The 26,562-nt window shown below is 40.3% G+C and overlaps 1 protein-coding gene across 1 annotated transcript in view; it reads left to right on the forward strand.

Annotated features, from left to right (window-relative positions):
• The first annotated feature begins 21 nt into the window (after positions 1-21).
• Positions 22-26,562, forward strand: part of Kif15 (kinesin family member 15) — a 67,764-nt gene continuing 41,223 nt past the window's right edge. The window contains exons 1-6 of the mRNA XM_036193921.1: positions 22-40; positions 5,227-5,269; positions 5,748-5,931; positions 16,067-16,143; positions 19,306-19,343; positions 24,441-24,538. Of these exons, the coding sequence (XP_036049814.1) occupies positions 22-40; positions 5,227-5,269; positions 5,748-5,931; positions 16,067-16,143; positions 19,306-19,343; positions 24,441-24,538 (459 nt within the window). The remainder of the gene's footprint in view (positions 41-5,226; positions 5,270-5,747; positions 5,932-16,066; positions 16,144-19,305; positions 19,344-24,440; positions 24,539-26,562) is intronic.

Here is a 26,562-nt window from a genome sequence, read left to right on the forward strand (position 1 = left end):
CGAGTCCTGGCGGAGGTCATCATGGCCCCGGGCTGCAAAGGTAAGTTGTGAACCTGTCTCGTGAGATCATCGTCGCTGACAAATGCCGGTGTGAGGGGACGGCAACCCTTAGGGTGCCCCGCTAGGGTGACGGCGGGCTCCCTGCACACTTGCGCTCCTTCCCTGTGCCCCAGACCTTGCTGTTTCCCTGACAGCTTCTTCTTGTGTAGGAGTACCAAGGGCGGACCCTTGCGCTGTCCACTTGCTGCTTGCTTCCACATTTCTGACTTTCTTGCAGAGGAGGGATTGCGTTCCCTTTGATGGCCTGCCCTCAGAGGAGGGAAGTTGTAAGGCGAATTGCAGCGATCTGTTTGCAGTAGTTCCCGCTCTTCATCCAAAACTGAATTAATGAGACCAGAGTTGCATCATCGCACAGACCCCATAGATAACTGAGCTCTGTAAATTTAGCATACTCAGAGATGCGCTAACAAAAAGTACAGCAGTTATAGTAATATACAGGAATTATGTGAAAGTGGTCTCTGACATAGTTTCTGAGCGTATTCGTCTTTCCTTTTGTCCTATGAGATGCTACGGTGTCTACCTGGGGAGAGAGATGCTACAGACAGTGTGACGGAGTTAGGTTCCAAAAGTCACTCGAATACGACCGTTGTCATATAGCTAGTTGATTTGATAACAAAAGGCTGAGACTATTAGGAGATTGGCATATATAGTGTGGATAAGACCCTGGCTAAAGGGATTTGTGAGGCAGAACATGCTACGGAGAGTAGGCTGTTTGAGGCCAGGCTTCATATTGAGATCTTGTCTCAAAAAAAGAAAAAGACTTAGGATATTTTTAGTTCTGAATTTTCTATTTAGTAGTGGTTTTGGACTGTGGATGATAGCTGAGGGGAAAAAAACATGGAAAAAGGAATTGCAGATTATGAGTAGACTAATATCTATTCTCAATCTGTTTTCATTTGGAAGAGATTGATTTAACCCCACACCTTCACTGTGTGTGGGTGCCACCTCTTATACTGCTTAATCCTATAAGTTGCCTTTCTTAAATTCTTTATTTTTAACTATGGTGTGTTTCAAGGTGTCCTTGGAGTGGTTGGATACCCTGGAGCTGGCATTATGAGTGGCTGTGAGCTGTTGTATATAGGTGCTGCCATCTGTTTTTTTAAGTCTGATTATAAGATTTGAGAATGGAATGAGGAGATGCTTAAGAAGATTGTGAAATTATACATTTGAATTTTACTACAGTGTTCAGGTTTGTAGCTCTTTGTCAATTATAATTGTTCCCTGATTAGTTGTTTAATTAACCCTTTAAGTCTATTACACCATTATCTGAACAATAAGTGTGATCTTTTTCTCCTCTGCTACTTTCAGTATTAAGGGGACTTAAGCATGTAAATTGGTACTTTATGGATCTTAAATGCTTATCCTATTTTTTTTGTATCATCACAGTATTTATTATAATTCTTTTTAAAAACAAGATCTCACATAAACCAGGCTGGTCTTAAGATTTATGTGGAGCCATAGATGATCTTGAACTTCTGACCTCCTGCCTGCATCTCCCATGTGCTGGGAATAGAGCTATTCCTGTAGACAGTAACTCCCTCAGCCTCAACTAGTACTCTGATTTTTATTACTACTCACTAGTTTTATCTATTCTTGAAGCTCTCTAAATCCGATTGATATTCTTTTTTCTTATAATGACTTTTGTGAAATTTTGTGCCTGTGGACATCCATGATAGGCAGCAGCAACTAGGTCTTTTTCATTGCTCTTTGGTGTTCTTTAGGTAAGCATATTACAGTTTGTTCTGTTTTTGATGGGCTTTTTTTTTTCTGTCTCGTCTTGACCTTAGGTTTCTAGGTTGAATTATCATGACTAAAACATCAATGAATAGTCTTTAACATGTTTTAGGCAGCCACATCATGACCTCAAAGTTAAAAATTTTTTTGCAGTGAATGTATACAGGGGATTTCCCTGTAATGTCAGAATTTATGATAGCGGCATGATAAGACTATATACTTCCTTAACCTTGGGTCAAAAGGTAGCAAAATGAAGTGGCTGATGGTATGAAAGATGAATTCAGAATGCCTGTGTTCAATCACTTCTCACAACATCTCTTCAGGCTTCAATTAGGAATTGTGCATAACTGCCTACTTCTCTGGAGTATGTTTGTTTGTTGAAAAGGATCTCTATGTAGTTCTAGCTGTCCTGGTGCTTGCTATATAAACCAGCTGGCCTCTAACTCTGAGATCCTCCTGAATCTGCCTCTGGAGTGACGGGATTTAAGGTGTGCCCACTGGCTTCCTCCCTGAAATTCTTCATTTCATTTTACCTCATTGTTCAGGTAGCTTTGCTTTTGGGGGTGGCCTGGGGAGGGGTAAGAATTTTCTTTTGGGATTCTTTTAACTTACTGAAAACTTGCACACACATGCCCCTTGATATCTGGCCACTTAGGAGATCTCTGCGGCAGTCCAGAGCTTGCTCTCTTTATGAACTTCTCTTTTGTTGTCCCGGGGAGTCTAGCTGCATTACTTTCCCAAAGCAAACCATTTCTCCCCAGCTCAGCCAGATAAGCAAGCTCTATTTGGATTTTCCCAGCCTGCACTGTGGCCTGTGATGCAAGAGCTCACTGCCTTAGTTTCCTTCTCTCAGGATCACTTTTCTATGCTATCTGTTGTCCAGTGTCTGAGAACTTATTGCATATATTTTGTCCAGTTTCCTAAAACAAGTAAGTAAATCCAGACTTTGCTACCCCATCATGGCTGACAGATTGAAAGCTGAAACATGAACTCAGATTTCAGCTTTCATAACATGAAAGCCATCCTTCTGTATCCTGGACTTTCTTTTCATTTTTGTACTAAATTTTGTACCAGGTACTAAAGTGCAATTTCTTTCATTTTCTTTTTCTTTCTTTTCTTTTCTTTTTTTTTTCTTTTTTCTTTTTTCTTTCGAGACAGGGTTTCTCTGTGTAGCTTTGGTGCCTGTCCTGGATCTCACTCTGTAGACCAGGCTGGCCTTAAACTCACAGAGATCCACCTGCCTCTGCCTCCCGAGTGCTGGGATTAAAGGCGTGCGCCACCAATGCCCGGCTTTTTTTTTTTTTTTTTTTTTTAAATAAGTTTTTCGAGTCAGGATTTCTCTGTGTAGTTCTGTATAGTTTTGGTGCCTGTCCTGGAGCTCGCTTTGAGGCCCAGGCTGGCCTCCAACTCACAGAGATCCTCCTGGCTCTGCCTCCCGAGTGCTGGGATTAAAGGCGCGTGCCACCTCCTGGCAAAGTGCTATTTCTTTATCACCAACATTTGAGAGGACTGTGAAAGGTGGTGTAGGGGTGTGGTAGGTTGGTAGTCTTGTCTGTTTCCTGCTTCACAGGTGTTGATTTGAGGTGTAAGTGGAAGTATCATCTCCAGAAATGAAGTTCTGTGATAACATTTTTGCTTTGAGTTCTTGTATGAGTAGAACTTATTGTATGATATTTTGTTTGTGTTCTGACAAATAAAGCTTGCCTGGAGATCAGAGGGCAGAGCTAGTCACTAGTTAACCATAGAGGCCAGGCAGTGGTGGCACACACATTTAATCCCAGCACTCGGGAGGTGGAGACAAAGTTATAAATAGGGAGGGTGGAGACAGGATCTTGGCCCCATCCACTCTGAGGATCCTAAGAGTTAAGTCACTAGTGGCTGCTGCTCTGCTTCTCTGATCTTTCAGCTTTCACCCCAATATCTGACTGCTGGTTTTTATTGTTAAGACTAATTAGGATCACGCTTCATCTGACTTCCAATATGGGGCTTGTATCCATGACCCTGGGATTAAGGGTCTCATGTTCTACTGACTGAGCAGAAACTTCAACTTGTTACTGTCCTAGTGTCAATCATTCAGAGATAGTTATTGTGTGCTTACTATGGGTCAGCACTTCTTTAGGTGTGCTTTATAAGGTGGGAGAGAGATATGTAGGATAGTAACAATAATAGTCTCTTTGAATCTGAACAGAGCCAGGAGTGGTGTGGGAATTTTGTCTGTGTTGTGATCTGATGTTCAGTGGAGTCAGGCCTTGGTTCGAGAGGTGGGGTTCACATTCAGCTGGTGGGAATGGATCATAGGTGTCTCTAGGATCTAGAACACTTCTCTCCCATAGCTCCAGTCATTCTTTCTTAGCATGGGATCATGGGATCATGATTATAGTGGCACATTTGCAATGGTGGAGAGAGCTCAGTTTTGGACACATTAAGTTTGAAACTTTACCTACATAATATCCAAGTGGAGATTATCAAATAGGTAGTCTTAATACCAGAATTTTTCTTCTTCTTCTTCTTCTTCTTCTTCTTCTTCTTCTTCTTCTTCTTCTTCTTCTTCTTCTTCTTCTTCTTCTTCTTGTGTGGAGCTGAGGATTGAACCCAGGGCCTTGTGCTTGCTAAGGCAAGCACTCTACCACTGAACTAAATCCCCAACCCCTTAATACCAGAATTTTAGAGGCAGAGGGGTGAATTATTGTGAGTTTGTGGTCAGCCAGAGCTAGTGAGTCTTTGTCTCTAATTAATTAATTTGAAAATCATCAATATATACCTAGCATTTAAACTCATGAGACTGAATATGGTCACTGATATAATGGGCTGGGATTGAGTGGGGAGGAGAATTGAGGCCAGGATTTGGATGTAGATATAAAGGGAACTGAGAAAGTTGTGTATCAATAACTGAGTAAAAGATTTCCATAATGAATTGTTTTTCCTTTGTTGGTCCCCAGCCTTGCACTTAGCATATAATGTAACTGTAATTACCTCTAATGATCTTGTTCTATGAAGTGGCACAGAAAAGAAAGGTGAAACAGGTGGTAAAGAACTTACCCAGTTCCCAAAAGACATGCAGAGAAGTTCTTTAGGTGTGCTGCAAGAAGACAGCACGCCAGTTCCCTAGACGAAGGCAGAGAGAAGGTAGAAGTTTTTATAGTAGTTGAGGGGCACGTTACTTAGTCCTGTGAGCCACTTGTATAGGGTCCAGACTGGGACAGATAGCCAAGCATCTCACTGTCTTATTAACTAGGAAATTTTACATTGTAAATCATTTTTATTGGGACTGGCCATTTGTTCAGGAGGCATGAGCTGGCTCCAGATGTCTGTGTAAGATATGATAAGTTACTAAGCCCAGGCTCCAAGGAATTGAGGCCTAATTGCTGAGGTGAGAGCTTTGCTTTTGTTTTTGTCCTTCTATCCTTACAGATCTCTTATCTTCTTTTCTAGCTGAGTTACGAAATGTGACAAATTCTCATTCTTCCCAGCCAAGGTAAGAAAAAGTCTTGCTGATGAGAAAAATTAAGGCTATAGTGTTTTTAAGATAACTGTTTAGTATGGTCAGAGATACTTATTTCAAAATTTAGCTTGTCTTCAACTAGCTGGAAATATAAGAAAAATGCATACTTTCCATACCGTCCCAATTCCCAGTGAAAAATCTGGAGTGAATGCATGATAATTTCTTGGGAAGACTTATTAGTACTAGTAAGAGGCAAATAACAGAAAAGCAACACTGAGCTCCTTGAAATAACTGCCTTTGATTTTATTTGCAGTAAAGGTTTGTGAAGATATCTGCTGGGAAATAAATCTTTAAAGGGTGTGAGTTATGTGAAAATTTAAAAGGAGTAAATTTCAGTGGAGTAGGCCTAGGACTTGGACTCATAGAAATGCTACAGGCAATTTGAAATTAGTTTATTTTGTAGTTTCCTTTCCCCAGTAAACTTACCTGTTACTTTCTGTTTTGATCTTAGTAATGAAGGTGATGCCATCAAAGTTTTTGTGAGAATTCGCCCTCCTGCAGAGGGCAGTAGATCAACAGATGGAGAGCACACCTTATGCTTATCTGTACTCTCCCAGACTACTCTCCGGCTCCACTCCAACCCAGACCCCAAGACCTTTATATTTGATTATGTTGCAGGCATGGACACCACTCAGGTAGTGATCATTGGAAACTTACCCTTTCATTTGGAATATGTGAGGCTTTATTTGTTGGGATTCAATTTCTGATCACTTTTTAGTTGGACAGATTTCAGATAAGAAAGCTAAAACTTCCATAAATATTTTAATTTTATTAGGCAGTTGTCTTCTTAGTTCATCAAACTATGTTCCAGAATCAAACAAATCTGCTTTCTGTTTCTTTTTATACATACTGATGAAATAAATGACAGTTTCAGAGCCATTTAAACAGTCACTAAATATAGTTGACTTTCTAGTCAAGGATTTAAGATGACCGTGAGCCAGTGAAGATGGATCAGTGGGTAAAATCCCTTGCCTCAAAGGTCTCACTAGCTGAGTTCAAACCCCAGAACCCACATAAAGATTGGAGGAGAGAACGTACTCCACAGAGTTGTCCTCTGACCTTCTGGTCTGTGCCTGCCCCCCACACGCACAGGTTTTAAAAAAGATACTGTTATGTCAGTAACTGCTTTTCTTTTGATTTTTTGAGACAGGGTTTCTCCGTGTAGTTTTGGTGCTGTGGGAGCCCGTTTTTGGGTTCTTCATGGCTTTACCCAGCAGGTCCGCATAGAGGATGATTAGGGCCACGGGCCTGAGCGCAGGTGTTTGAAATGGTCTGTACTTGGCTGTGCTGGGGGAGGAGGTCTTTTGCTCCACCCCTTGGCTTCTCTATAAATACCCTGGGGCAGAGACAGTCTTGGCCAGTTGGAAAAGGTTCCAGGCCCTCTCGAGGCTGTCCTTTATTTTTCTATCATGTTTATCTCCACAATATAAATCCTTCTATCTAATATTTCCTGCTGCTCACACTCAAGAAAACTCTGGGGAGCTGTGGGGCTGGTGGGTAAACGCCCCTCAGAATGGCTCCATGAACAAAGGACTAAAGGAAAAAAAGGGATTTAGCTCAGTGGTAGATTGTTTGCCTAGCAAGCGCAAGGCCCTGGGTTCGATCTTCAGCTCAAAAAAAAAGGGACTAAAGAAAAAGAAAAATGGGGACTAAAGACAAAAAAAAGGGGGGGGGAACTAAAAGACAGAGTAATAGGGACTAAAGAAAAAGGGAAATAATAGTTTTATTATAGAGTTTTTGGCGAAAGTGTGAGTCAGCCCTGCCAGTGGAAAGTGGCATGCCAGTGTTATGGGGGGGGGGGGGGAGAATATCCTCGAGAGAAAAGGAAAAACGGACTGGAAGGATGTCTGATGCTGCAGTGCAAAATTCTGTCAAAATTTTCTATCTTCTATTCCTTTTTCAATTTCTATCTGTAAAAAAATAAGTATAAGGTATAGGGTAGTAATATAGTGTAGGAAAAACTTAAAAGTGTAAAATCATGTAGAAAAAACTAAGGCAACAAGACAGAAAAACTCTTCAATCTTCTAACTTTGGGGGCTATGAACGCAAACTAGGGGAAAAAATCTTTCTTTGAGCTTTACGGGGTAGTAAAAAAAAGCTGCTCTTTGAGTTTATGGGGAAGAAAAAGTTTCCTATGGAAGCTGAAATGCTAAGTCCCAGCTGCAGGAGAAAGTGATTTCTCCCTGAGGCAAAAATGAGGGTGTAAGAAGTCAAAAAGTTTAAAGTTCAGAAGTTCTGGGAAAAGTTGGTCTTTCTCGGAGAAAAAAAATCTTTCTCAAACTATAAAGCTTTTCTTGGAAGATTTGGGGGGAAAATCTCTCTTAAAAAAAGCCTTAATCTTTCTCTCTTAAAATTAAAAACTAAAGCCTTTAACTCTCAGAAGGACAAATTAGAATCACCTGAAGACACTAGTATGAGAATCACCTGTGACTAGTTCTAAGGGAAAACAACAAACCTCTTAAGACAGCAAAACCTCTCTAAGTTCTCTTTCAAGCTTTACAAATCCTCCCTGCAATGCAGGAGGCAGGGATGGAGTTCCACAAACCTCTTCAAAGGTCTGTCTCTTCAAGCTAGTAAAAGGCAATGAGTCAAAGTCCCCTGAGGGAAACACTTGGAAGAGTAAGGATGAAGAGCTACAGAGAGCCCAAAAAGTCAAGAAACTTTACCAGAGAAAAGCAAAAAAGCCAAGCTTTTCAGTTACCCCTGAGCTGAGGCATCAAGGGTTTTATTTCTGAGTGAGCATTTCAGAAAGAAAAGGTGCTCCTAATCTTCCTGAGACAAAGACCCCCGGAAGCAATGCAAACTCTGTTAGCATTGTATCCTCGCTTCTGGCCAAAAACCCAGAGGCGACTGGCCAGTGTCTCTGAGTTGGAGTGCATGTCGGGGATACTAGGGTTCCTGCAATTGCAAACTTCCTGGAACACAGAGCTGAGGCAGGAAGGTGCAGGACCCAGGGGAAGATTGCTAGTGAACAAACAAAGCTAAAGCCAGTGGGAATGGCACAGTTGTCCGCTTTCCTACAAGTCCCGGGTTGATAGGTCCACAGCTGCAAAAAGACATCTGAGGAAAGCTTTCCTACCAGAGAAAGGACCTTTCTGGGAAAGCAGTGAAGCTGAACTGTGTGTGAAGCAGTTGTGCTGCTGAGTCAGAACGCTGTCTGGGGAAAGAGCCCAGCCAGGGCAGAACAGAACTATCCAGGAGAAAAGCTTTCTCTGTCAGAGAAAGCATCTCTTTGAGAAAAGCTTTGTTTCAACCGACTCCTGGTGAGATGAAGGGGTGATTGCCTCTGGCATAAGCTCTGTCCTTGAGCACCCAGACAAGCAAATGCAACCCCCTGGGGGACTGGGCCAGGTGAAGGCCTGCAGGAAAAACAAGTGTCCTAATGTGAGTTTAGATGTGGCAAAAATCCCCCTTGCTAAGCTTTATTTATGAACACAAACCTCAGACCCTGAAAACAGAAACGGACTAAAGCCCCTACCTTCAGAAGCAAAAAAGCTGTCACTGTGGCATTGGGAAATATTTCTGGGGTAGAAGGGATAAATTGAGACCAAACTGGGAACTGTGTGGGAGAAAGACTCTGAAGAAAACAGAAGGGACATAATCCTCCCCAGAAAAAGCTGCTAGAATTTGAAGCAGACTGGGGGGGTGGGGGGAGGAAAAAAATTCCCTACCTCCAAAGGCAGCTAGCAGAGGTACAGAGCCACAGATACCTGAAGCTCTGTATCTGGGGGCAGGAGGAGGGGGAGGAACAAGCAAAATGAGAATAAAATCAGTGGGAGAAAATCTCTCTGAAGGAGCTATGGAAAAGCTGTTGTAAATGTTTTTGTTTTTTACTGACTGGCTAAGGCAAACACAAACCCTGAGGAAAGTTGCTATCAAGAATGCCATCCTCAATGCCAGCTAACCGAGGCAGGTGCAGTCCTGATCGGGGCCAGTGTCTAATGAAAAAGAGACACCTGTTAAATCCAACTGAGAGAATAGAAATCTCTCAATGTCCCATAATTAAAAACTTAAAACTCTTGGTTCAAACCTCCCGGGCAAGAATTTGTAAGCAAGTCTGGTAAAAGAGAACTGGAAGTTGACTCCCAGACCCAAAAAGAAGTATGGGAAATGGAGTCCATAAACTAGCTCTTAACAGTGAGCTGTTGAAGAGAAATGCATTCTGGGAAATGTAGTTTTTCAGCTAAAGATGATGATACTATCCAAAAACTTTTCAGCTCAAAATGAAGTTTCTTCTCAAAGCAATGCTAGAAAGCTTACTCTTACCTCTTGAGAACTCAGATCAAGAAAAAAAGCTACCTATAAGAGCAAACAAGCCACTTTAAAACCCTTAAAACAAGGGAAAGCAGTTTATACACTGAACATTGTCTTAGATATGAAGAAGCTTAGTGAAACTAAGAATTCTTTACCTCGTGACCAAACAGCCTGCAGTGAGTGATTCCTCTGCACATCTAATAAGGAGACAATGAGTGATTCCTCTGCACATCTAATAAGGAGACAGTGAGTGATTCCTCTGCACATCTAATAAGGAGACAAGGAAACAGGCATTAAGAAAAGAAACGACTGGTTTATAGATGGGAAACATTTTTCAGAAAATCTAGCAATCTTACAAAAGAGTTGCTTCACCTGAAAGTTCCTTATAAGAAATGAATGCTAAATATCACAGCTGCTAATAATATCAGGAGTTAAAGCTAATGAAGTGAAAATACTAAATCCTGAAAATGCTTTTTCTCAGGGTAAGCTAATGAAGGATATGTTTCTTGAAATAAGATCTATGTTCTTGACTCCTTTGAATAGTAACAGTTTTGGTGAAAATATTGGCACTAACAAAAATCAAGTCAAAATGTTGCAACAAATTCAAGGTGCTATTCCTCAAAAGAAAGCTGCCATGCTTTGTGGGCCGTATTAGAGCTCACTCCAATCTTCCTGGTCCTTTAGCTGAGGGTAATGCAGTGGCTGGTAAGTTAACAAAGATAGTAGCATTATCCCAAGTAGAAATGGCTCAATAGTCACATGCTTTTCATCGTCAAAATAGCAAAAGCTTAAGAAAGCAATTCAATCTTACCAAAGAAGCAGCTTGTCAAATAGTTAAATGATGTAGGATATGTCCAACATATTTTCCTGTCCCTCACTTAGGGGTAAACCCTCGAGGTCTTCCTAATCATCTGTGGCAAATGGATGTTACTCATTTTGCAGAATTTGGCAAATTAAAATATGTACATGTGACCATTGACACTTATTCAGGATTTTTAATGGCTAGTGCACAACCTGGGGAAGCTACAAAACATGTAATTATGCACTGCTTGAAGTGCTTTTCATATATGGGTATACCAAAAATTATTAAAACTGATAATGGTTCTGGATATAGTTAGTAAGGCATTTCAAAAACTTTGTACCCAATGGGAAATCATACATAAAACAGGTATTCCTTATAATCCTCAGGGACAAGGTATTGTAGAAAGGGCTCATAGCAGTCTTAAAATACAACTTCAAAAAATAAAAATAAAAAAGGAAGAAATTTACCCTCAATCACCACATAATGCATTAAATCATGCTCTTTTTGTTCTGAACTTTTTGAATATGGATGTTCATGAGCAGTCTGCTGCAGATAGATTTTCGCACAGTGGCATCCAAGCAACTTTTGCTCAAGTGAAATGGAAAGATCCCTGCTCGGGATTATGGAAGGGTCTCCATCCTGTGTTAATAGGGGTCAAGAACATGCTTGCGTTTTTTTTTTCACAAGAGGAGAATAAAGTTCGGTGGTTACCTGAGCATCTGGTAAGGGGCATGGAACTAAGAAAAGTCAGCTGCAATGACGGTCCTATAAAGGAACCAGAATGAAAGTGGCTCCATTAGTGTGGTATTATGTTCCCCAAAATATTGCGCAGGTAACAAACTTATCTGGGGTCAGAGAACAGACAGCCACTAGATACAGAGCCACAAATGGTGGCTAGAAAATGGGAAGAGTAAGCCATAGCAGAAGTTGGGCGGCGGCGGTGGTACACACCTTTAATCCCAGCACTTGGGAGGCAGAGCGGGGTGGATCTCTGTGTGTTCAAGGATACAGCCAGTTTGGAGACACACGCCTTTAATCCCAGGGAGTAGGGGCAGAAAGAGAAAGATATATAAGGCGTGAAAACCAGGCACCAGAGTTAGTTAAGCATTTGGCTGGTTCAGCATTTTGACTGGTTAAGCATTCAGGCTTTGGAGCAGCACAGTTCAGCTGAGAGCCATTGGGATGAGGACTCAGAAGCTTCCAGCCTGAGGAAGCAGGATCACCTGAGGAACTAGCAAGGTGAGCTAGCTGTGGCTTGTTCTGTTTCTCTGATCTTCCAGCATTCACCCCAATAACTGGCCTCGGGTTTGATATTATTAAGACTCTTTAAGATTCATGCTACAGATTAGTGTTTCTGAGGTTTTGTCACTGGTTAATGCAAACAGTGAGTAAATAAGAGTTCGTAGCTGTGCAGCTTTTGGCTTTACTAGCTACGTTAGAAAAATACTTTGTCACCTAATAGCTGTACAGTATTTTGCAAAGAGCTTTATAGCAGTTAAATATGATAATTTCACCCTCAGGGTGAAGTTTTTCGGTAGAATAAACCAAAAGTACTGCTGTAATAGAAATGTTTCTCTTAATTGAAGCACTTAGGGGAGCTATTATGAATTTGGGTGAAGGGACAGCCTCTAGTTAAAAACTGTTTACCGCTGACAGTGCATCTCTGCTGGTTTCGGAATGGCTGAGAGAACTCGGCAACTTTGGGGTGTGGCTTCGTCCCAAGAATGTTAGTCCTCTAGCAACAAGTATCACAACTCTATAACAACATTCACTAAATCCCAGTGTTGTATAGCAAAGCTGACTATAAACTATAAACTTTAGAAATGATGTATATACTTCATGTCTAGTTAAGAGAATCTTTCTAATAGAGATAGTGATAATTAAGAGTAAGAAGTAGAAAAAGATGAAAATAAGATATGTGAGTTTGTAGAAATTGTTCTGTTAGATCTCTGTTAAAAAATCTTTAGGTGTTTGCTAAGTTAGATATATGCTAATGGTAGCCCTATATAAGTTTGTAAAATAGATCTATAGAGTTCCTTTAAGAATATAAGCTTGCAAGAAGGATCTAACGTAGTCTTAAGCTTGTAAGAAGTAAAGGTGCTAGTTGTAAATGTAAGTTTAAATAAGAAATAAGAAGATGGAATGAATATAAGTATATAAGAAGTAAATAAGAAATATATTTGCTAAAGTAGTTCTATAGTTTCCTTAAGGAGTATAAATAAGTAGATGTTAACGTTATATGTGAGTTTGTGTAAAAAAAAAATAAAGTGTAAATGTTGAATGTGTGTCTAAATGCTTTGCAAGGCAAAATGAGTTTGTAAAAAAAAAAGTGTAAATGTTAAGTGTGAGTCTATGCTTAATGTACATGGTGAAAGAACCTGAGGCACAGAAGATAGTGTCCTAGTAGCGTGCAAAGCAGGCAGTCTGAATGGTTTCAAAAGCTCCAGAAGCTGCTCAGAAGCTAAGAGTGGGTGGATGCCAGAATCAGCACAAGGCATCCGCAGCTGAGATCCATGGAAAATCAACACAACACAGAAAAACCTGAGCTAACATCAAACATGGTGCAGTTTACAATACTACCGTAACTAAAAAGATCTCTGTGAGAACAAAAGTTGCAGAGACGCTTGTTTGAACTAAAATTGTTAACTGCAAAAGGTTTTGGTTGTAAAACGTCTCTTAATATTTGGAAGTGAAAGCCTAATATCAGAATTTTTTTTTTAACTTTTTTAACTGAAAATAATGAGATAAAACTACAAAAAGATTTTGGTTATGGATTTCTTCATATTTGGAAGTCTTGTACCAGAATTTATCATTTGAATTTTGGGACTTAAGAAATGAACAATAGTGATTTCATTGCAATGGGATAATTTTAATTTACTTATACTAATGACCTGGGAACTGTTTTCTGGAATTTGTGTTGAAAATGGAACTGTTTAAATGAAGAAACTTATTATTTCTACCTAGACTAAAGCTGCAATTTTGTGTATGCATATATTCTTTATTAACTGGTGATTCATGAATTGTTTTATGGAACTGTTTATGTAAAAATGGAATTACTTATGGAACTGGTTTTGTGTTACAAATGGAACTGTTTAAACAGAAAAGTTTGGGTTTGCTAACTAGGCTTCAGATTTTGCTTGAAAAATTATAAAGAAAAGGGAGAGTTAATATTCTTTAATTTAAGAAAATTCTTATTTGAGTGGATTATGTTTTGTTAGTAAGAAATGTAATTAGGTATACTAAGATTACTTTAAAGTGTAAAGAGTTTTATTAAGAAACTACTTTTGGATATTTTGCTAAGTTTCCAAAGTGTTAATGGTTAGATTGAGAATACTGCATTTCAATATGGGTTTATAGGAATTGTATAAGTTTGGGTTTTTTCTAACCAGGTTTGAGATTTTGTTTAAAAAATTATAAAGAAAGGGAGTTATGAGTGAATTAAGGTTTAATTACATTTGCAGAAATTATGTTTCACCTATTGGTATTAATGCACCCTGGTTTTGTGGAGTTAAGGAAATATTTAAGTTTGTGACTATACACTTGATGTATGTTTGTTTTGTAAAATATTTAGATCTTTTTTCAGCTAGGGAATTGCTACTCAATGGAAATATAAAATGAGCTACACTTATAATTTAAAATATCTTAGTAGACACAGAGGGAAGAAAAAAAGAAACAGGTAAAATTGATTATTAATCATGTATATTATTTAACACAATGTGTCCAAAATACCACTTCAATATGTAAATAATGTAACTATTATTACGATATTTCCCTACCAGGCAGTGGTCGTACATGCCTTTAATTTCAGCACTTGGGAGGCAGAGGCAGGTGGATATCAGTGAGTTCGAGGCCTGCCCAGTCTACAGAGTGAGTTCCAGGACAAACAAAAAAAAAGTATTTCTCATTAGAAGAAAGTCTCCTATATATTTTACACCTATACAACATCTCTATTTGGACTAATAACCTACATCAGGCTTTCAGTAGCCACATGTAGCTTATGGACAGTGTAGGTTTAGGAATTTTACATTGTTGATAAACTGCATCTACCTATAAGTAAAAATAAAATAAAAATACTTTTAGAACAAACTAGTGACAAAATAAGTGAAGAAAATATAGAGCTATGAATTTTGTGATAACACAGAATAATATTTGTATGTAATATAAAAAATTTATATGCATGCATTTAAATGTCTATTTTATATGTATTGAGTGTTTTGCCTGCATGTATGTATGTATGTATGTGTGTGTCAGGTGTATGTATGCCTGGTGTCCTTGGAGGTCAGAGAGGGTGTCAGATGTCCTGGAAGTGTAGTTTTGGATAGTTGTAAACCACCATGTGCATTCTGGGGATCAAACACAGGTCCTATACAAAAGCAATGAGTGGTCTTAATCACTGAGCCAACTCTCCAGCCCCATGTGCATTTGAAAAAATCATTTTATATGTATGGGTATTTTGCCTGCATATGTGTCTGTGTACCACATGTGTGCCCAGTGCATTCTGAGCCTAAGGGAAGGTGTCAGGTGTCAGATCCCATAGAACAGAGTTACTACGGTTATGAGTCCAACATGCGGGTGCTGAGAGTCAGACTAGAATCCTTTGGAAGAGCAGCTGGTAGTGCTAACTGCTGAGCTATGTCTCCAGTCACCTGCATGCTCTCCCCCACCCCCAGTATAGGGAAACTATGTAACTCTGGCTGTTCGTAATTCACTATGTAGTCCAGGCTGGCCTTGAACTCCTGCCTTCCTCTGCCTCCCAAGTGCTGGGATCAAAGGTGTTCACCACTATGCCCAGCTTGCCTTTTTTTTTTTTTTTTTAAACTAAAAAAATTGAAGTGGTTGGGAGATAGTGGAATCACTAAAGTACTAAGAACCCAAGTTTGATCCCCAGATCCCATGTGTAAGCAAAGCCAGATTTGGCGGCCTACACTTGTAATCCCAGTGGTGGGAAGGCAAAAATATGGATCACTGGGACTCACTGCTCAGCCTACCTAGTTGACTTTGTCACAAGATTAAATCAAATAAACTGCAGGGGATAGCACCCGAGGAACAACAGTCACAATGTCAGTTGCACCCCCTAAACATGCACATACACAAATCTACATACATACATATATACATAGGTGTGTGTGTATATCCAAAGAATTAAAATACACTTGTAAACAATATCAACACTTTAAAAAGTAATAAAACTGTGTTATATTATAGACATTCCTAAGGTTAAAACAATAAATTTGATGCTGTATTAGGTTTCTCAGATGGTGCCAAGTGGTCAGGTTTTTTTGCGTTTCCCTGGCCATGTTGCTCCAAAGCAATAGATACACTTTAAGCCTATGACTGTATTGGAGATTAATGGACCTAACGATATTTGTAGTTCTACCTTTTATTGTCTTTTATGGTTCAGCCATTTGTCTCGAGTAGATGCAACCTTCAAGTAATCATAGGTCTTAAAGTCTAAGCACTCAGGGTTTATTTTTGGCGGCGGGGTGGGGGGTGGGGGGGTGTTCAAGACAAGGTTTCTCTGTGTAGCTTTGCACCTTTCCTGGAACTTGCTTTGGAGACCAGGCTGGCCTTGAACTCAGAGATCCACCTGGCTCTGCCTCCCAAGTGCTGGGATTAAAGGCGTGTGCCACCAACCGCCTGGCACACTCAGTTTTTTATTAGGAGATGTAGGTTAGAAGTATTTTTATTTAACATGTTTGGTGCTTATATTTTAGGAGTCTGTATTCTCAACGGTGGCTAAAAGCATTGTGGAGTCTTGCATGAGCGGTTATAATGGGACCATCTTTGCATAGTAAGTTGTTGTCTCTCTACATATAAAGGTATGATAGTGCTTGGATTAGTTCCTACTTATTGCTGTGTTAATAAGTCACCCCAAACTTAGCAGCATAAAATAACAGATTTATTTTATAATTCTCTTAAGTCAGAAGTTCAGCATGGATCTTACAGGGCTAAGATTAAGCTGTTACTGAGCTTCATTCTTTCTAGATGCTGTACATGAAAATATTTTCTCCTTACTTGGCTCAGAGCCCCCTCTTTCTGTTTCACACTAGCAGTGCAGTGACACTTCCTGCTTTCTACTCCTGACTAAAAATCCAAAAACCTTTGAGACACCTGTTATAAGTCACCCTTACCTGGGTAAGCAAGGTGAGTGGATTGAGCTCCACCTCTTGGAGAGGAGAATGATATTTGGAATTTTTCTGAAAGAAAGGTTTGTCTGTTTCTCCATTTGTTTATTCATCTGTTTATATGAGATATAGTCATGTCTATTTCTATTATACTTTGGGTTGTACTCTAGTGCTATAGTCTTTTCGTTGCTCATCTTTTCCATCCTTGGTCATTGGGTGCTCTTTGAAGTTTCTGTGCCCCTTGATGCATTTTTTTGTTTTTGTTTTGTTTGTTTGTTTGTTTTCAAGACAGGGTTTCTCTGTGTAGCTTTGTGCCTTTCCTGGATCTCACTTGGTAGACTAGGCTGGCCTCGAACTCACAAAGATCCGCCTGCCTCTGCCTCCCGAGTGCTGGGATTAAAGGCATGCGCCACCACCTCCAGGCTTCCTTGATGCATTCTGCCCTTGGGTTTTTGAGCACTTCCTTGCTGTATCAAGCTACATGACTTCCCAAGCTCTTACATTTTTCCTAAACTAGTTCCAGAATAAAATACTGGTTCCATTTCTTTGAAAATCGTAATGAGAAACCAAGATCTGGCCCCTTAGATGTGTTTCTTACTACTGGAGAGTGTTTTGAAGCTTTCTCAGCAGACAGGCTAGGAAACATGTGCATGCCCTGTGTCTGCAGAGATCTGGAGCTGTTGTCTGTGTCATCCATTCCTGCAGCTGTCATGCTAAACATGAGTTTATACTGATGTCTGGCTCCAGTAACCACAGGGTTTATTCTATCCTTTCTTCCTGTTTACTACCCTTGTTGGTGGTAAATCTTTCACTATCATCCTTTTATTAACTTATTCAACCTTAGGATACATGTAAAGCAGTTTCAGAATTAATGTGTATCACTGTGAGGAAAATAGGAACTGTAAAGTATTTATATATACAGTTCCCTTTTCATGAGACCTATTCTGCAGAGAAAAGGCTTTCAGATCATCTAGCTCAGGGGTCTCTGGGACCTGTTCTAAAATGTATGGTGTCTTCAGCAATAGGAGGACAACAGCAATAGGCTGTGTGTTCTAGGAGTCTCTTGGACAGCCCTGCCCAACATATAGAGGGCTTCTCATGTCTGGTACTGGGGATTTGTTAGGTGGGCTTTGACCCAGATGAGAAAAGTTTATATATGTATGTATGTATGTATGTATGTATGTATGTATATGTATGTATATATATATATGTATGTATATGTGTGTGTGTGTGTATGCATTACATGTATTTTAGTCTCTTTGGTTTTTCGAGACAGGGTTTCTCTGTAGCTTTGCGCCTTTCCTGGAACTCACTCTATAGCCCAGGCTGGCCTTGAACTCACAGAGATCCTCCTGCCTCTGCCTCCCGAGTGCTAGGATTAAAGGCGTGCGCCACCATCACCCGGCCTATTTTAGTCCTTTTTAAAGTAAATAATTAATAGTGTGATTCCTTATGGCTTTTTCAGACATCCTTATTATTTTACTTTCTTCCCTCCTTCTATATTTACCTCCATCCTGTTCCCCAAAGAACCTCTGCCCCTTCCCATTTCTTGGATCAGACTTTTGTACCCTGCTATTCTCTCTCTTCCTCCCTAACCCCTCTATCCTGGCAGTGGTCCTGTTTTATTTTCTTGGTTTCTGCATACTATGTACTCACATCTGAAGATTTGGAGCTAGGAGACTTTAAATGTTCCCTTTTAAGACCTGATGTAGAAAACTAGTCTATCATGTCTTCCCATAGCAGCAAGAATTTTTTCCATAGATTATTTTGAATGGTGAAATTCAAAATGACTTTGAAATAGCCACAATGCCACAGATTGCATTATCTTCAGAACTGTTTTCGTTGGCAACTCTGTAGGCTGGCTTGCTTACTTATTTATGTGTTTTCTTATTTGTTTATTTATTTATTTAGAGGAAGGGTCTCTGAGCAGCTCTGGCTTTCCTGGAACTTGACATATAGACCTTGAAGTCGCAGAACTCTGCTTGCCTCTGCCTCCTGAGTGCTGGGATTAAAGGCATGTACCACTATGTCCAGCTATATAGGAAAATTTTGGTGCAATTCATTAATATATTAATTCAAATTCCTTTTTATGTTTGTGGGTAGAACTTGGAGATAAACAAGTGATCTTATTGGTTGGGCAATCATACATATCTCAGAGATCTGCCAGCCTCTGCCTCATACTGGGATTAAAGGCATTTTCCAACATGTACAGCCTTAAGCTTTTTTTTTTTTTTTTGAGCTGAGGATCTAACTCGGGGCCTTGCGCTTACTAGACAAATGCTTTACCACTGAGCTAAATCCCCAACTTAAGCTTATTTTAAAATAAAGTCATTTAAATATCTTTTCAAGGCAGAGAACTTCAAAATTACTACATTATTTAGCAAAAATTAGAAATAAATCTGCTTGATTCTGGTTGAAAAAATTATGCCTGAAGATTCTGTATCCATAAAATGTTGTTGAAGCTATTTATAAAAAATGAGATAGGTTTGCTGGGCGGTGGTGGCGCACGCCTTTAATCGCAGCACTCGGGAGGCAGAGGCAGGCGGATCTCTGTGAGTTTGAGGCCAGCCTGGGCTACAGAGTGAGTTCAGGATGGGCTCCAAAGCTACACAGAGAAACCCTGTCTCAAAAAACAAACAAACAAATAAATAAATGAGATAGGCATCTGTTTACTGACTGAGATATCTGAGGTACAATTAATTAAAGGAAAAGATTGCAGAGCAGTCTGGAGAGGATCATCACATTACATCTTAGTAGACCATACTAAATTAGAAGGTTAGTCTGATTTTATGTGTGAAAATAACACATAAAATTTTCTTTTTTTTCAGTGGGCAGACTGGCTCAGGGAAGACATTTACTATGATGGGTAAGTCAAGACCAGTGTTTGCTGGCTAACTGCACTTTGTGTTGACCATTTGGAACATGTTTTAGGGGAAGGCATTATTTTTTGTATGATGTTGCTTTCATAAAAATAAGGATGTTTCCCATGTTTCTACCAGGCTGTGAATTCCTGGATAGTCTATTTATTAATCTTGATTATAGCTATATTCCTCAGCTCAATGCTTGGCATAGACTAGGTATAGATTGGGTGCTAGACACAATTTTGTGTATGTGTGTTCACAAATATATATAATCATATAACATGTGTGCATGTGTATATGTCTGCATAAATACTACCAAGGTCCAGATTCCTCGTTTATGACTCTTACCCTATCCCCTAAAGCAGCTGATATTAAGATTGTTATCCTCATTATGTTTGCTTGCTTTGGAATGTCTACAAATGAAATTTTATGGAAAAATAATGTAAGATCATGTTTCTAATATTTTTCTACCTATTATGCATATCTACTCCCCTCCTTTCTTTCTTTTTCTTTTCCTTTTTTTTTTTTTTTTGAAATGGTCTTACTCTGTAGCTCTAGCTGTACTGGAACTTGCTACATGGACTAGGCCTTGCCTAGCTCCTTCTTTCTTTCCTTTCTGTGTGAGTCCCTCCCCAGGGAGCTCCCTCCAGCACCACCAAAAATAAAAGAAAAACAAACCAGGATCTCATGTAGACTAGGCTGATCTCAGACTCACCATGTAGCCACAGATGAGGTTGAAATTCATCTTCTTATCTCCAGCTCCCAACTGCTAGGATTACAGGTGTGCCCTCCACCCAGTCTATGTCCTTAAAGTACAGTTTACCAGGACCATTCAGGACCATTCTCAAACTTCTAATTGTCTGCCTATACCAGACAATTGTAAGGTTTTCATTACTTCCCTATATCCCAGCTGTCTGTTAGTTCCGTTGGTCTCTAGAACTAACTTAACTAATATTTATAATACCTTCTATATCATTTTGTTTGTTTTCTGAGAGTGGGTTGCTGTGTCCCCACGCTGACTGAACTTGCAGCAGTATGCTTGCTTTGGTCTCTTTGTCCTGGGATCGCCAGTGTGCATCACCACTGTTAGCTACACTTTTTCTCTTTTCCTGTTTGTAACAAGGTCTCACAATGTTGCCCTCACTATCCTTTAACGCCATGTAGAATAGGCTGCCATCAAACAAGCAGTGAGCCACCTGTGTGTGCTTCCTGAGTGCTGGGATTAAAGGTGTTTGTTACCACACTACCATCATATCTCTCTCTCCCCCTCTCCCCTCCTCTCCCCCCCTCACCCCCCACATAACAGGAAGTTGGGATTCCTGAGTCCTTGGCAGAAGCTGGTGTTGTGGCTTCCAAGTAGGCCTACATAGTGAGGTTTTTTAGCTCTTTACAGTTAACACACAAGACTTCACAAGGTACGAGAATTTCTTCTCACCAGCAAGCAAGTTGTCAGCTGTTTGTCCCCCTAATACAATTCATTTTTCATTCATCTACTTGAAGCTTGTGCTGGATCCTGTAGGTTTAGGCTCCATCCCCAAGGCAGACTGCCTTCCCCACTGCAGGTGCTAATTATAAGCCTTGCTTTGTGGCCCATATTGCAAAACAAAACAGCTATAAACTGAGGTTCCCACAACCACAACCCTTAAGTTTGCTATTTGCCACGTGTTGGTTATGACTCTCACAGGGCTTGTATATCAGATAATTGCATTACAATTCATAACAGCAGCATTATGAAGTAGCAACAAAAATAATTTTATGGTTGGGGTCACCACAATATGAGGAGCTGTATTATAGAGTACGAAGAAGGTTGAGAACCACTGCTATAAAGCTTCACAGGACTCAGGAAAACTAGTTTATCATAAGGGCTTATCTTGAAAGATTACAAATAAACAGCATGTGAAAGCATTACTTGGTCACTGAAAAATACCTGAAAACAGTTTAAAGGGGGAAGGACTTATTTAGGGCCCTGGTTTCAGTCTATGGGTGGCTGGTGTGTCATGGTGAGACAAAAAATCACGGCAGAGGTGACAGAACATAGTTGTTGCTTATGGTGGCCAGGAAGAGAGACAGATTGCCTGTGCTAGGGTGCCTCTCCTTCCCCATTTCCTCCATCTTCTGGGCCTAGCCTATAGGATCCTGCCACCAACATCCAAGGCACCTTCTCCATAGTTAATTACCCCTGGCAGTGAGAGTCCTTGACGACAAACCTAAGCAAAGTAAACCTTTGCTGTACTAACCTAGGCATTTCTCTATCCAATCAGGTTGGTATTGTCACACAGTCAGATGAAGAGATAACAGGTTAGTGGAGTCTAGAGGAGAGGAGTTTCTGTCTCTGGAGTGGGGTTCATCATTCCTATGACATGGGTGTGTTCTTGTTCACTTCATGGAAGTACCCATGAGTTGTATTAGCTATTCACAAGTTCCCAGAGCCGTCCTTTTTACTTTTTTTAAACATATATTTTTATGTGTGGGGTGTGTGTGTGCACATCTGTTCAGGTGCCTACAGAGGCCAGAAGAGGACACTGGATCACCCTGGAGCTGAGGCAACAGGCAGTTAGTTGTGAATCACCTGATATGGGTGCTGGAAATTGAGTTCTGGTACTTAGGTTAGAGTTTCTGTTGCTGTGATAAAATACCATACCCAAAATCACTTTGGGGAGGAAAGGGTTTTGCTTATTTTGCTTACATTTCCACATCACTGTTCATCATCAAAGAAGTCAGGAGAAGAGCTTAAACAGGGCAGGAATTTGGAGGCAGGAACTGTGGCAGAAACCATAGAGGAATACTACTTACTGGCTTACTCAACCTGCTTTCTTATAGAACCCAGGACCGCCACCTTAGGGGGTGGCTCCACCCACAGTGAGCTGAAGCTTTCCACATTAATCACTAATTAAGAAAATGCCTTACAGGCTTGCCTGATCTTTTGGAGGAATTCCTCAGTTGAGGTTCTGTTGTTTGAGTCTTAAATGGCCTTTTTAATATAAAAATCCCAGAGCTAGATATTGGGGTGAAAGCTGAAAGTTCAGAGAAGCAAAGCAAGCGACAGCCACCACCTCACCAACTCCACGAGTCTTCTGACTGAAATCCTCCGAGTCCTCATCCAAATGGGTCTCAGCTGAACTGCTTTAGTTTCTGTTTCCTCATGCCTTATATACCTTTCTCCACCCTGACATCACTTCCTGGGATTAAAGGTGTGTGCCACCACTGCCTGGCTCTGTTTCCAGTGTGGCCTTGAACTCACAGAGATCAGACTGATCTCTGCCTCCTGAATGATAGGATTAAGGGTGTGTGCCAACACTGTCTGCCTTCTACGGCTAATCTAGTGGCTTATTCTGACCTCTGATCCTCAGGCAAGTTTATTAGGCTACACAATTTATCACCACAAGGTTCCTTTCTCCAAGATGACCCTGGCTTATGTCAAGTTGACATAAAGGCTAGCCATCACAAAGAGCAAGCTGTCTTAACTGCTGACTTGTTTCTCCAGCCCTCTGGATTTTTTTTTTTTTTTTTTTGGGTGGTGGGGCACTGAAATTTGTTTTGGGAATGGCTATAAAGCATTGACTGGTAATCAACTTTACCTTCAGCGTCTCTTCCCCTCCTCCTTGAGGTTGAGAGGTTAGACATTTGATCATGTGGTTCTGCTAGCCTCCAATCCCTCATCCTGTCCTTTTTAAAGGACTTTCTAAACATGACTTCATTAGCATCATGCAATTTTGAGTGAGCTTGTTGTAAATTGTCTTTCTCCTTCATTGCTCTGAACTATTATGTAGCTGCTTCTGGAATCAGTGACAAGCAAAATTTTGAAGAAAGGGTATGCTTATCACTTAGGGAATAACAAGGGGTGCAGAACTTGTCAGCTAAATACCATATTGCAAGCTGAAAAGAGTACTCCATACAACTCTTACACATCTGTCCTTCCCCAGTTCTAACAAAATAGAAACACACTTCCATTTCTGTCTGCTAGGAATCTGTGGAGATGTTATTACTGTGTCCTTACTGGTGTCTTTTTTACTGCCCAATTGAAAAAATGATAGCAAATCCTAATTTTTAGTACTTAGTGTGCTTGATGTAAACTGTAATTTATTTTCAGACTTTCAATTCCTTTTTCTTTTCTTTTCTTTTTTTTTCTGGTTTTTCGAGACAGGGTTTCTCTGTGTAGCTTTGCGCCTTTTCATGGAACTCACTTGGTAGCCCAGGCTGGCCTCGAACTCGCAGAGATCCGCCTGGCTCTGCTTCCCGAGTGCTGGGATTAAAGGCGTGCGCCACCACCGCCCGGCCAGACTTTCAATTCTTTCAACAACTCTCTGGTTATTGACATTAATACCCCCATTTTGTAGTTGAAAATTCTGAATGTTAGAACACACACAGTGTGGGTTCATGACTTAGAGAACAGATCAGTCTGTGTTTTAGTTACTTTTGTCTTCCTGTGTAGAGACATCATGACCAAGGCAACTTATAAAATAAAGAGTTAATCAGGCCTTACAGTTTTAGAGGGTGAGTCCATGACTCTCATGGCGGGGGAACATGGCAGCAGGTAGACAGGTATGTCGTTGGAGCAGTAGCTGAGACCTTACATCTAATCCACAGGCAGGAAGCCTGGATGGAGAGTTAGTTATTTCGAGAATGGTATGGGCTTTTGAAACCTCAAATCCCATTTCCAGTGACACACCTCCTTCAAAAAGTCCACACCTCCTAATCCTTTTCAAACAGTTCCACTAACTGCAGGCTAAGCATTCAAATATAGGAGCCAATGGGGGACCATTCTTATTCACCATCACAGTCTGTGAAAACAAAGGTCACATGCGTAAATGGAGTACAATCGTGTCAGTACCTGACAGTTGAAAGATGTTAAGCTTAGCACAGGAATAGATCACATGTATGTTTAGAATTGGTTGGTGGCAATTGTGGGCCTTCCCTTCAGTCTTACTAATGGACAGTTTTATTACTTAGTCTTTCACAGGTGTAAATGTATCTTGCTTGAAACAGAACTAGGAAATTAATTATACTGTATATCATTCTTTTTCTGTATAAACTGCCTTTTGCTATTGCTATTTTAAAGGATTCCCGGAATAAAAGGTTTTTGTTTATTCTTTTTTTCTCAGGACCATCAGACTCTGATAATTTTTCTCATAATCTGAGAGGAGTAATCCCACGAAGTTTTGAATATTTATTTTCCTTAATTGATCGTGAAAAAGAAAAGGTAAAGCTTACGTAAAAACAAAATGTAGGGAGGCTGGAGAGATGGCTGAGCCATAAAGAGCCACTGGCTATTCTTACAGAAGACCTGCATTCAATTCTCAGCACCCACATGGTAACTCACAACTGTCTGTAACTCTAGGTGATATGATGCCTTCTTCTGGCCTCTGTGGGCACCAGACATGCACATGACACACATGTAGGCAAAACACCCATACCCATAAATTTAAAAAAAATTTTAATAGAAAAATAAAATACTGATAGAGTGCTTGCCTAGAATGCAATAAGCCCTGGGTTTGATCCCCAGCACTGAAAAATCAGTATGTTGGTATACACCTGTAATCCCATCATGCTGGATGTGGAAGCAAGAGGATCAGAACTTCAAGGTCATCAGAAGTTCAAAGCCATCCTAATCTATATAGAGTGTTCAAGGCTGGTGTGATTGCTAGCATACACAAAAGAACTGGCTGCTTCTGGTACTCTCAGATTTTTATGAGAGAAAAGTGCATAGAAAACTTCTACCAAGGACAATAAAGTGATTTCAGTGAGAAATGTCCCCATAGTCTCGGGCATTCAGATTCTTAGTTCCCACTTGGTTGCAGTTTTTGGGGAGTCTTAGGAAGTATTGCCTTGTTGGAAGGAATATATCATTGGAAGTGGGCTTTGGAGAAAGTCTCAACACCATTTTCAAATTATCTCTCTGCTTCCTGGTTGTGTTTTGAGATTTGAGCCCTCTCTCTGGTCTCGGCTCCCAGTTGTTCCTACCAGCTGCTCCCTTCTTTCTGCCATCATGGGTTCTGTCCCAGTGGAAGCCCTTCCTTCTATAAGTTGTCTTGGCTGTGGTATTGTCCCAGCAATAGTAAATAATACATTGAGATACAATAAAAGCCCCATCATCTAGCTGTACCCAGGCTTAAAGGTGTGATTAAGGCCTCATGATGTACATCCTCGTTTGTTGGCAGTACTTGCTTGCACTTCACTGTCATCTTGCTCTTTGTGGATTAAGACTCCATCTTGAGAACACTATCTTTTCCCTCTCACTGGTTCCTAGGTTGGACCATTCTCATGATTGCACTTATTTAGCTTGGTAGATTCCAGAGTTGAGAATCCTTGGTATTATGTACTTGATAAACTTGTATACCAAGGAAATTGGTAAGTAGCATTGGCTTACTATTTACTCCGTTGCAAAAATATACCTAAAATTGCAGTTAGACATACAAATTGCATGACAGTAAAATAATTAACTTTTAACACCATGTGTTTCTATGGTTACATTTTAAAAAATTATTTATTTTTATGAATACCAGATGTTTTGTTGGTATGTATATCTGTACCACAGGCATGCCTGGTGCTAAAGGCAAGAAGAGCATGTTGGATCCCCTGGTACTGGAGTTACAGATGATTGTGAGCCTCCATGTGCGTGCTGAGAATCTAAGGAGGGTCCTCTGGAAAAGCAGTCAAGTGCTCTTAACCACTGAGCCATCTGTCCACCACCTAGTTGGTTTTTGTTTTGTTTTTAAAACAAAAAAAAAATTTTTCTTACATTTTTTTTTCCCCAGAGCTGAGGACCCAACCCAGGGCCTTGCGCTTGCTAGGCAAGCTCTCTACCACTGAGCTAAATCCCCAACCCCAACAAAAAATTATTTAAGATTTTATTTTTAAGTGTATGCTTTTTGTTTGTTTGTTTGTTTTGTTTTGTTTAAAGAATTATTTATTTATTATGTATACAGTGTTCTGTCTGCACATATCCCCGCAGGCCAGAAGAGGGCACCAGATCTCATTTCAGATGGTTGTGAGCCACCATGTGGTTGCTGGGAATTGAACTCAGGACCTTTGGAAGGGAAAGCAGTGCTCTTAATCTCTGAGCCATCTCTCCAGCCTCATGTATGTGTGTTTTAACTGCATATAAGTGCACTATAGGTGTACAGTGCTTGTAGAGGCCAGAATAAGGCAACAGATATAGAATTGATAATCTATGTGTGCTGAAAACAAAGCCCAAGTCTTTGCAAGTGCTTTTAACCACTGAGC

The sequence above is a fragment of the Onychomys torridus genome, chromosome 7 (assembly GCF_903995425.1).
Source record: "Onychomys torridus chromosome 7, mOncTor1.1, whole genome shotgun sequence".
In the NCBI taxonomy this organism is placed as follows: Eukaryota; Metazoa; Chordata; class Mammalia; order Rodentia; family Cricetidae; genus Onychomys; species Onychomys torridus.